The following is a 12,489-nucleotide window of genomic DNA, read 5'->3' on the forward strand; positions in this document are numbered from 1 at the left end:
CCGCCGGCAATCTTTGACCGGCGGCACCCTGAGAAGACCCTCCCTGTGGGAGCGCACAGGACGAAGGGAGCTTGATGCCGGCAGCAGATGAGCCTCCTGCCCACCGCCCCACTCGCCAGAGAGCCCCTGGATCTCCCCCAACCCTGCCTGGCCACCACAGGCGTCCCCCCCCAAGAGCAATATCAAGTTGACCACTCCCGCTCAGTGGGCCACGCCCCCCTGTCCCCCCCGCCTTCCCGAGAGTACCACAATGCTGATGCGGCCCTGGCACGTTGCGATAAATAAGTGGGTTTTGGGTTGCAGTTTGGGCAGTTGGTCTCTAAAAGGTTCGCCATCGCTGTCTTAAGCAATAGATCATTCATGTCCCCCAGCCTAGGTCCCTGCCGGATTAGGTGAACTTTACCTCCCAGAATTCCTAGCTCGGATAACCATTAGCAGAGAATTCTGGGGATTGAAGTCCATTCCCCCCTTGGGTACCTAGGAGAGGAACAGTTGAAATTCCATGCCGATGGAGTTGCGAAACGGACTCACGTGTGTTGTGCTTCTTTTCCCGTCCTCTCTCTTAGGTGATCAGGTGACCAGGACAGGGAAGACAAGGTGGAGATGGAACTGCCAAATCATGCCAAACATTTGCTCCTGCAGCTTAACCAGCAACGAGCCAAAGGTTTCCTTTGCGACGTGATCATTGTTGTCGAAAATGCCCTCTTCCGTGCCCACAAGAACATCCTGGCAGCCAGCAGCATGTACTTCAAGTCCCTCATCTTGCACGACAACCTGATCAACTTGGACACTGACATGGTCAACCCGACCGTGTTCCGGCAAATCTTGGACTTTATTTATACTGGGAAGCTCTTAATGACCGACCAGCCCGGGGAACAGAACTTCAACGCTCTCCTCACCGCCGCAAGCTACCTCCAACTTCCTGACTTGGCGGCCCTTTGCAGGAAGAAGCTCAAACGCAGCGGGAGGTCCTTCACCGGCCGGGCTGGTGGAGCCTCCAGCGTTGGGCGGCCGCCTCGGAGTCAGAGGCTGGCCACCGCTTCCGTCATCACTCGTTATTCAGGGTCAACCGAAGGGGTGAAGGGCTCTCAGCCGAAGGAGATGCCAAAGGCGAAGGTCTCAGGGGATGAGGTCTTCATGAACAGTTCCAACCAAGAGAATTCCCACGCCTTGAGTAGAGGGCTTGGAGAGGGGAGTAACAGCACCAATGGGAGCTGCGTGGACCAGGAACTTGGGCTGGACCTGTCCAAGAAAAGCCCCTCCCTGCCCACTGCAGCCCCCCAAGATGAGCCCCCACACGGCGAGAGTCAGCGTGGCTCCCCCCGGCCTGCCTCAGCCCCCACAGCCAACAGTGCCTCATCGTTCGAAGACGCCACCTCCGGAGCCCCACCCACCCTAATAGACAACTGTGAGCCCATGGAAATGGATCTGAGCGAAGACCGCCAGTCTCTGCCCGAAGGCAGCCAGCGGAAGAGCCTACGCCATTCCTCGCGCAAGAAGGAGTGGATCAAGAAGGATTGCGCCTTTGACCGGAAGGAGGGTGGGGGCAAAGGCTGCGAGGAGGGCGAGGGGATGCCCAACGGCATCCTGATGGGCCCCTTGTGCAAGTCCGCAGAGCGCAGTCTAGGCTTGAGCCCCTACGGGCCGGAGCCACCCTTGCACGCCTGCAAAGAAGACGTGGAGAACGGCAAGGAGAACAGCGAGGACAGCGGGCAGAGTGAGAGCGAGAACGGCGGTCACAGCAGCGCCAACTACGTCTACCGTCAGGAAGGCTACGAACCCGTCGCCTTTGGGGACAACTTGTACGTCTGCATCCCATGCGGGAAGGGGTTCCCCAGCTCGGAGCAGCTGAACGCCCACGTGGAGAAGCACACGGAAGAAGAGCTGTACATCAAGGAGGAAGGGACGTTTGATGACAAAGAAGAAGAGGCCGAGGACCTCTCGAACCCCAACCAGCCCTACGCCTCGGAGTCGCGGCCGTTCAAGTGCTCGGTCTGCGAGAAGAGCTACAAAGATCCGGCCACTCTCCGGCAGCACGAGAAGACTCACTGGCTGACGCGGCCCTTCCCGTGCAACATCTGCGGCAAGATGTTCACCCAGCGGGGCACTATGACTCGGCACATGCGCAGCCACTTGGGACTCAAGCCCTTTGCCTGCGAGGAGTGCGGGATGCGCTTCACCCGGCAGTACCGGTTGACCGAGCACATGCGCGTCCACTCAGGGGAAAAGCCCTACGAATGTCAACTCTGCGGCGGGAAATTTACCCAGCAACGAAACCTCATCAGCCACTTGAGAATGCATACCTCTCCTACATGAAGCCAAAGTCTCTCCAAGGAGCTCTGAGCCCCACCCACCTGTCCACCATAAATATCCCTTAGACTTGCTGCTTTAAAACAAACTATACAAAACACGGGACGTTCGTCTCCCCCCCCCTCTTCAGTCATGGAAAGCAACAACCAAACAAAGCTTTACTTCTTTCTTTCTCTTCCTTGTTTTCCCCTCTCCCCCCCCCCCCCCGGTTTTCCCCCTTTCCCCTCTCCCAAGAAAAAAAAATCCCCCAGCCCCAATTTAACTTCCAGACTCCTTCCGTTTGTATCAGCTTTTCTCTCAGGGCCTGTCGGGGAGGGGGGGGTCAAAAGTGGAGCAAGGAACGCCACTGGAGTTGACGTGAACCTTCAGAGGATCTTCACTGTAGGGAACGGGGAGGGGGGGATGTTCTAGGAACTCCTTCCTGGTTGATGCCAAGTCAAATTGAGGGCCCCATGGGAAGGGAGAAGGGTGTTGTGGGGGGGGCTAAGGTGGTCTTAGTAATGGAAACTAGGGACTTGCCCTCACTGCCTCGGATTACTTTCTCAGCACTTTGGAATTGCTACGATAGGACTTCCACCACAGTATTATTTTTCTTTCTTCTGGCCAACTCCAGGGATGCCCTTTTGTGGCCAACGGACGGCCTTCTTGGGTTGTTGTTGGTTTTTTTTTTTTTTGCTTCTTTAATCCTTTGGGGTTTTGAATGGGGGGGTTTAGTTGGATCTAGTTTAAATGGATGGTCGTCCCTCAAAGCTGCCATGGGAGACGTTCCTTGCCGATGGAAACCAGCCTGTTCTTCCTTGGTTCTTTCCTTGGGGAAGGCGGTGGGTCTCTTCGTGTCTCCTGAAGAGCAGAAGGGACGTTTCCATTGGCTGAAAGAGAAGCAGGTCCTGTGGCCGCCCTTCCATTTTGACGTGGCGTGGTGCTGTCCATCTTCCAACTGTCCCTTCTCCGTCAAGTTCTAAGGGAAGAGCTGGTCCGCCTTAACCTTCACACCCCTAGTCTTGGAACTTCTTCTGGTCCAACTTTCCTTCTCAACCTCTTTTGATCTCTCTAGCCTTATCCATGACTGAATGGGGGGGGCTAGTGACACCCCCCCCGCAGGAATTTCTTTCAAATGTGCAGGGGGTCATATATCTGTGTTAATTTCCTTCCCCCTTCCCTTCCTTTAGTTTTTGTATGAATATTTTTTTTTTGCTTAGAGGTACTTGTTCTATTAAGAGGAAAACATGTTCACGTTGATGTAACTGTCGGAACGAAAAGCTCTGAGGGACCTCGGGCGGGGCAGCGGGAATTGAAGTAGGCTGGAATGGCTACAAGTTCCTTTAGGTACCTTTTCATTTTTTTTATTATTATTATTATTATTATTATTTTTAAAATTTGGGGTGCGTGTGTGTGTCTGTCTGCACGCGTGCATGGGTGTGTGTATGCGTGCACTTAGCTTTCTCCTCCTTCACTAAAGAATTGGGTCGAGATGGCAAGACCTACTTCCTTTTTCTACCTCTTGAATTCACAAGAACAATAAGATGGTTAGTGAAATAATTAGACGTGGTGTTTTGCCCCAGCCCTCCCAAACTATCCCTCCAGTGGTAAAGTTTAGTGTACAAAGTAGAAATTAAACTAAGGTTAAGGGACTACTTTTTTTTTTAACCACCTCATTCTTCCATCAGAAAGTCAGTTGAAAAGATAGAAACGCAAAAAGCATGGCCAAAGACGATAGGTTAGACTCTTAAGCTGGAGATCCGGAGAAGATACATGGTGCCACCAAATTGAGGTTTCTGTCCACACACACACACACAAACCTTTTTAGAAAAGCTTCTGGGTAGCCTTGTTTATTGAACCTGGATGCCGTGGTGGGAAAAACGCCCTTTCTCCGTTGCTTGTCCATCATTAGATAGATAGGTGCCAGATAAGACGAGACAACGGCGTAGCTGGTGGTCCCACTAGGATCCAGAGTGCAATAAGAATGTGGAGAACCCAACCAAAGTCTTTCGTTTCGTTTCCTTTTTTTGGTGGTGGTGGGATGGTGGCCTGGGTGGGTGCTTCTTCCACCTTTCATCTTCATGCTTAAGGGCGTGCACGGATCCACATGTTCAGGTTGGGGCGACCAGGAGAACGGAAAGCCATACACTTGTGAAAAGATCTCCCCACCAACAGCTGCTATAGGTGTAGGAGATGAGGGACAGAAAACCGCCCGCTGTTTGGTGGCCCTCGACTTTGTGGGCACGACCAGGTATGGAACGCGATGGCTGCACCCCAACCCGTACAGGTGGGACTCTAGCGGTTAAAAACCCCGACACTCTCTTGAGCGTCAAGCCTGTCTGAATGGAGTAAGGTTTACATTGCCCTTGCCTCTGCTTTAACTTCCTTGCTTGAAACCATTGTTCTGTTTATAATTGTTATGATAATGATGATGATGATGATTAATATTATTGTTATTACGGTTAGGGGGTCACCAAAGCCCTATGTCTTTTTTTTTTCTTAAAAAAAGAGGAAAAAACCCTTTTTGTCTTTAAGTTTAGACCAAAAAAAAAAAAGAAAGTCAGCGTGTTCAAATAAAACAAAGGGAAGTTTGGATTTTTCCATTCCCACCACCACCGTTAAACCTTTTCCTCCCCTCTTTATTAGGATAGAGACAAACACGTATTGAATTAAGGAAGCCTAGATTCCCCATTTCTCCCACTATGCATTCAGATGACCAACCATTTGCCCTTGTCCAGGGAAATTTGTCCTCTTCTTCCCTTCCTAAGGATCTTTACCTCACGTTTCCTTGCAGACTATTGTTTCAGTTCCATACGTCCTCCAAGTTTGGGGATTTTTGTGTAGTGCCGCAGCTCGATTTATTATTTTTTTTTATTTTATTTTTTTGTGGGTCACTAATTTGTGTCTCATTTTTGTGGAACATTAATGTGAAAACTGTACTCCCCACCCTCAGCAACCCATCTTCCTGTGAAACCTCATTCTCTCTTTTTTTCCATTTTTCTAAAATTTGACGCATCATTCCTTGCTTTTTGCAGGCAATGCAACACTCCCACCAACAACAACAAAAAAGCTCCACCAGATCCCCATCAACCCTTTATCCTTAAACTTTATGCACAGAGCACTGAAACACATTTCATATTTCCAGATAATTGTTGAGGATCTCTTCCCCCCCCTTCCCCCCCCCCGTTCTTGAAGGTGGAGACAGCTGCATCTTGATGGAGTTGTTTCATCTAGTGGTAAAGAAGGGGGTTTGTTAGCAAAAGTGCTTTATGCCAAGACCCCAAAGGTTTAATGAGCTGGGAGGAACCATGCAATGCCCTAGATGTGTGCAGAATTTCTCAGTTCTGTGACTCAAATGTTGCAGCCACCATCTGGCTTTTGAGAGGAACCTCAATAGATGGTTCACTTCTGGTTAAAACAAAACAAAACCTCGAGTCAGCATTTGTGGAGTAGTAGTTTGATAGTAGAAAGCCTCAATGGGCTGTCTTTTGACCTGATGCTCGGGCATCATAATTTTCAAGAATACAAATCCCCAGACTACACTCCCACTTCTGTTCATCTCCAGACTTTATCTGACTCTTGAGATGCCTTCAAAAGCCACGTCTTGGGCTAGCCAACCGTCTGGTCTAAAGTTGAGAGTTGAGGATGATATTTTGTTCCTACCTCACCATCCTTTCAGAAAAAGGACACTTAAATCACCAACCCCCAACTATCTTTGTTCCCGAAGCATGGCCATTGCTGGCCCATGTCGTTCTTTCTGGAATGGCTCCTCTTCCAGCTGGTACTGTTTTGATCTTTAGGCCAACCGAGCTGAAGAACTTTAGGAAGTATTAGTTATTAAGCCAGAACTTTGGAGGTCCAACCACCTACGGAAGTGAGTTATCAACTTCCGCGTGGTACTTCTACTTTGCCATCCAGAAAAGGCCCACTTAGTTAATCCAAAGAGGAGCCCAGGAGCGTGGGACAAGTGCAAAGAGGCAACCATGCCTCTGTCTTTACTGGAAATGTTGAGTTGAGATTCAAGACTTCAGGGGTATTGAGGCTGGGCGGAGGAGATAACTTCAAGTTGACTTAGGACTTTTTTTTTGTTGGGTTTCCGATTGAAGTTTTGGAATCTTGGAAGTTTCAGGACCCACGATAATTGGGTCGCCTCTTCTTCCTTTTTTTTTTCCTTCTTAAGCTTGCTTTTTTTTTCTTTCACCCCCTCTCAGCACTTAAACAATACGACAAAAAGTCTGTGTACAGCGTGAGTATTGTACAAAAATGAAAAAAAAAGGAACGCCCCCGTTTCTTTTTCATTCTTTCACCCCTTTTTGACAAAAGTAGCCGTGTAGAAGTGTTCCATAGATAGAATTTCGATGTCCTTCCCATCCTTTCCCTCCCCCCCCGATTCCTCCCTCAAGATGGTGACAATAATAATGAAAAAAAAATCAAATAATTCTCAAAACTTCAGGGAATGTTCAAGGCTCGCTTAAAGGGTCTGGACACTCAAAACTACATTTATATGACATAGTATTGTATCAAAACGTTTTCTGTATTAATGGGGGGGAAAAAGCAAAACACTAGTTTCATATTTAAGATTTTAAGAATTCTAGGGTTGGGTGGGGAAGGGAAGTACACGTGGTTTCGGTTTCTCTTTCTCTTTGTTCCTTTTTTAAAAAAATTTATTTTAATTTGCTACTTTTTTTGAGATACAGAAAAGAGCCTCTTGAGGTTGGGTTTTGTTCTGATTTTTTTTTTAAAAAAAAAAAGTAAGATTACAGAGGCCTGACAGCTTAACACTCTATGCTTTAATCAATTTAGATCCAGAATGTTTTCGGAGTTCCCAGAGTGGATTATAAATAATAATAATAACTTAGAAAAAGTTGTATTCAAAGATAGCTCCTATCCAAATTCACACGAAAATACCCCCCCTATTTTTTAAACCAAAGCACATTTAAATGACTATGGAACCTCACTTGGCTCGGAAAAAAAAATTAATATATTTATCTCATTGTTTACATAAACTTTTACAGTTACAGACCTCAGCAGATCTAAGGGCCAGTCAAAATTAATGATTGCTTTTTCCGTTGGTTTATCTGACAAAAGAGTCACAGGTACGGTGTGTAGGATGTTTGGTATGTGCCATTTTTTTGTAAAGGAAGAAAAGAAAAAAAACAAATCACCAGTTCAATTAGAACTAATTTGTACTCCAGGGTTGTTAAGGTGGTTTAGGAATAGGAAGAGGAGCCCTTAAGATCTTCAGAAGAACTTTGCGTTCCATCAGCCTTGCCAGCATGACCAGTGGCCAGTAGAATCACAGTAGGGACGGTAGTCCTTCCATCAAATGATGTTCTTCGAAACCATAGGACCACAAATCGGGTGAGAACGAACTACCATTTGTTTTAAAAAAAAGAAAGCAATTTATCACAAAAAGCCGTGACAACTTTCCATAGCAAATTGCATATGGTGCTGGACCCCTCCCCCAAGAAGTTCTCCAATCAGAGGGATGGAGACAGTGGCATGTTTCCTCCAGGTGGTCCTCTGTGAAATTGTCCACGCGTGGTAGAGAAGACCAAGAGGACGTCTCTCTCGGGAGAAGAAACGAGCGTTTAATGTCAGGTGTATTAGGGTGCTGGCCATCTGTCAACGTTCTTGAAGAATTGTCCCAAAGTATGTGTTTAACTCAGTTTTACCTCCCACTAAAAAGAGGGGGAGAAGTTTGCTGAAGACCTTAAAATGGTCCAGTCGATAGCTTTGATCTTGGGCATGAGTCTCAAGAAGCCCTGAGGTTGCTTCTCCGGTGCTCAAGGACATCCTCTGGTGATGTCCCACAGGTGTAACTTTGCTAAGTAAGTGGAGATCAAGGCTTAGAGGAAGCCTTGAGTTCCAGGTGACCTCCCAATTTTTTGCTGTATTTACAGCACACTTAACATTTGGCAACATCTGGAAGATATGGTGATGTTTCCTAGCTCCTCCAGTATTAGGCGTCCTCTCTAGCTTCTGGATTGCTGCTTCTAGCCCAAAATGTTTTTTTCAAGTTAGATGACAGTTGTGTTTTTGCTGGGGAGATGCTAGCGAATTTGAGAGAGACCCTCCTCAATCTGGTTTGCAATCTGGTGGACTTCGAGGAGAGGGAAAATGTTTTCAGTCTGCGCTAGCTAGGGATGTATCTGATCAAAGAACTGTAAGAGTCTTTTTCTTATCAATTCCCCCCCCCCTTTTTTTAAAATGTGTATTTTTCCTGCTCCAGTGAGTTGGCCAGATTGTAAACTAGAGTGAGTGGATCTTAGCCCGAATGTTTAGAAATGCACCTTCAGTCTTATTTTCTGTAAAGAAAAAAATAATAATTCTCTAATGAGACATCTTTTGAATTATTATTATTATTATTTTTGCATCATGCAAGTTTGAAGAAAAATCAAACTTATCCATTCTTCACGGAGTGCTGTTTTTTCCTCTGCTTTTTTTTTCTTCTTCTTCCCCCACGTCCTTTATAAAAGCAAAAGCGAACGCATAAAAATAGTCTGAAATCTTTAGGGTGCAAAAAAAGGTAGGGAAGAGGCTGATGGAAAACAAACTTTATTAATTTTGCCTGGTCTTGAATATCTAACAAAGATGGTGCAAACACTATTTGACAGTGTTGTTTGTTTTTGTATCAATATGTATGTGCTTTATTGAATGTATTTATTTCTCAAGATTCTGTATGCACAGTTTTGCAAGGAGAAAAAAAAATAATAAATAAACCTCAGCATTTGCAAAAAGACAAACGACGCATCAGCAGGGTCTTCGCTACAGGATTTAAAAAAAAAAAGTTTAAAAAAAGTTTTAAAACTTTAAAAAAAAAAAACCTCAGAGACTCTCTGGGCATAGCCATAAACCATAAACCTGTGAAGACAATACAAACCGTGGACTTTTGTAGCTCTTTATTATTATTATTTTTTCCATAAAAGACAAAATATTGTTTTCGCTGTATTTAAATGTTTCCAGTTATAGCAACGTCAACTCTTATACAATTTCCTTCCTTGTTATTTTTTTTTTTTAAAAAAACTCTCATTTGTTTGTATGTGTGAGGGTGTGTACGTGCATGAGTAAACAAATGTTTAAAGCGCTTTTTTTTTTTTGAGCGGTGCAGGTCAAGTCTAGGTTAACAGTATTTTTTTATTAAAAAAAAATCTGCCATGTCACTTCTGTTCTAAAAAATTTTTTTTTAAAAAAAGAGGAACTTCAGCTCCTAAGAGGAAACATTTGGGGCCTTTGCTGCAGAAAGCAAAATCGGTGATCTTGAGAGAATGTATCGTCGTTAATGTTATTATTATTATTATTATTATTATTTCCCCATGCCGTTCAGACCAATCTAGAGAGCAGTTTGGAGAATAGAGCCTTACACAGTTCTAGGAAAATCTTTTCGGAGGTTGGCAAATATTTCCTCCACAATGCCTAACGGAGAACGTTTCTCCTCTTCTTTTTGGTCATCGGTGACCTTCTGATGTTTACAGTGCAAGCAATAATAAGCAATTTGGGGAAATGGTTTTGTCTTAAGGGGGCTTGTAAGGGATGGGCACGGGACACCGAAAAAGTGTTACCCACCTGGCTTGCAAGAACCAAGGAGAACGGTGACATCCAGCTGTCATTTGTGCCCTTCCACATGCTCAACCATCAACTGGTCCCAATGCAGATCTCCAAGCTCTTGAGAAAGCTCCACCCCCCCCCCCCGGGGACATTTTGATACCAGTTTTGGAGAATTCTGGAAATTGTCATTGCCACTCAAAAGCTGAAAGTCCCGGGAGATTGGGAGCTACTAATAAAACATCTCTCCTTCTGGTGCCTTTTCATCCTGCTAAGCTGGAGTTGAGGTGGACCATTTCTTAGCCGGACTAAATTAACTCATTTCAGGTGTGCATTGATGGGAGCGTGTGTGCCTCCTCGTTCTCTCAACTCCCCAAAGAGCAAATTGGGAGCAAGAACGGGAGCCGGGGGGCAATTTTTATCCTTGTCTCTTGGTGGTTTGAAATCCTGCCACCCTCTGTGCCGAGTTCTGAACGCAGATGATTTGGGGAAGGAAAAACAAGTCAATTGAAAGACTGAAGTGTCTCTTAGCGCTCTCTCCTTAAGTTTACACGTTTATTAAAATCTTCATTTCAAGACGCACACCGTATGAAGAGGAAGGACTGCAGCAGAAGTTTCCTTCGGTTTTTCATTTTGGGGGGGGGGCAATTTCCCATTCATGCACTACATTAACTCATTGCAAAGTCCTAAGACACAGCTATTGTGCAGCCCCCCCTGGCCAATTTTTTTTAGGAAGACCTTTTTTTTAAAAAAAAATGAAAATAGGCTGCTTTATCTCACTTTCTTCCCCCCCCCCACTTCCCCCCTATCTGGAAAATGTCCAAGACCATTCCTTCTCGGAACACAAGAGGCATCTTGGGTGAGATCTGTGTGCAATTCTAAGCTTGGGCTCTTTGCAAATCCCTTTTTCTACCTCACTTATATCTCTAAAAGAATTATCAAAAAGGAGAAAGTTCCTCCTTTTGGCAAATAGTTCCATTTTTTTTTTACTAGCGTTTCCCATTCCAACTTCTTTCCGTCTTCTACACAGTGTTGCACATGTGGCATTGACATATTGGCAGCTGGAAGTTATTCCCACCAGGAACAGATAAGATGGATCCAAGATTTTCTTTCTTTGTTTTCTGATGTGTTTTTTTTTAGTTGATTCCTGCTGGGCAAAATTAATGCAAACATCCGTTCCTAGGTTTTGCTTTTAACAGCCACTTCTGTCTATGGCATGGATGTTGCTCTTTGAACCTCATGGACTTGACGGTGAGTCAATTTCACTCACGGCGAGTCAATTTCACCAATCTGGTTTGGGCTGACAATTGGAAGAGAAAAAATTGCCAGTGTCGAGTAGGTGGCTTTGCTGAATTGTCAAGGTCGACTGGAGAAATGGGAATCTGTGGTTCCCCTGCCTCTTTCTTGAGCCTTAATTTCTCTCGCTCGCTCGCCCGCTTTCTGACTGAATCCCCAAATGTTTTTTTGCAAATGTAACTGACGTTCCTATCAAACCGTTCTTGTTTCCTTCAAAAGCTTGAATTCAGGTTAAAGAGTTGCAGACGGCTGTGACTGCAACTCGCGTGTCATATGGGGGGAAAATAAATAATAATAAAAATGCAGAAATTATAATATGATCTCAGCATTCAGTAATTTGCAGTCTTAATGTACAGTAATGAAAAACTGTTATTTTATGAACTTTTCATTAAAAGGTTGATTGAAAAGTAGGATTTGTGGGCTGGCGTTTCTGGGTTTGCTCATTCTTCATGCACATACAACTACCAGGTGAGTAAGTTTTAAGATTCCTATTTGCATCTCTGTTTTAGAAAAAGGAAAGTTTTGTATTTTGATACTTCAATACAAATGTCTTTGTGCCTCTTGATAGAAATATTTTGGCAGGTTTTCTGCAATCGAACCATACATAAAAATAAAGGATAAGTGACTTAAGAGAGAAGGGAACTTGGAAATTGCCTTTAAATTATATGACATGCTATTATTGCACTAGGTTTGAGGCGATTTTCTGGCTGCGATTTTGAAGTTTAGCAGTTTTGCTAAATTTTGAAGTTTCTGCAGAAACGTTTAGTGTGCAGCATTTAAAGCAATAGGATCACATTTTGGCCATCAGTCCCCTGCTTGGTTCAGGAATCAGAATTAAAACATCACCAAGGACTGTTTTTCCAAAGCCTGCTTGAAGTCAGTCCCATGAGGTAGACCAGAGCAAAAAATTGATCCCACAAGAAAACTAAAATTTTATTAAAATTGGCTGTCCTCAACTTACAAACATGGGTTTAGTGAGCGTTCAACTTAATCGTTGTTTTAGCAACTGAAAACTTGGCTTATGACCGGTCCTCGCACTTATAACCGTTGCAGCAATCCCACAGTCATGACAAAAGTCAGGCACTTGGCAACCGGTGTGTAGAGGTGATTGTCAGCTTACAGGAGTTCGCTTATTGAGTGTTCAAAGCTAACAACAGCACTGGAAAAAGTGATTTATTCATGTTTTTTCAGAGTTAGGACTTTTGCGGCGTCCCCATGTTCATGCGATCAAAATTCAGATGCTTGGGAACTGGTTCCTAATTATGACCAAGGTCACGTGATACCCTTTTGTGACCTTCTGAGAAGCAAAAGTCCATGGAGAAGACAGGTTGGCTGAACAACCAGGTTACCAACTTATCA

At 44.9% G+C, this 12,489-nt stretch overlaps 1 protein-coding gene across 1 annotated transcript; it reads left to right on the forward strand.

Annotated features, from left to right (window-relative positions):
* Positions 1 to 603: 603 nt before the first annotated feature.
* On the forward strand, positions 604 to 2,316 carry HIC2 (HIC ZBTB transcriptional repressor 2; the record flags this gene model as incomplete). The annotated part of the gene is made up of 1 exon (XM_083373257.1): positions 604 to 2,316. The coding sequence occupies one exon, from the start codon at positions 604 to 606 to the stop codon at positions 2,314 to 2,316; it is 1,713 nt and encodes a 570-aa protein (XP_083229383.1).
* Between the last annotated feature and the right edge of the window lie 10,173 nt (positions 2,317 to 12,489).

The sequence above is a fragment of the Vipera ursinii genome (genome assembly GCF_947247035.1).
Source record: "Vipera ursinii genome assembly, chromosome: 14".
Lineage (NCBI taxonomy): Eukaryota > Metazoa > Chordata > Lepidosauria > Squamata > Viperidae > Vipera > Vipera ursinii.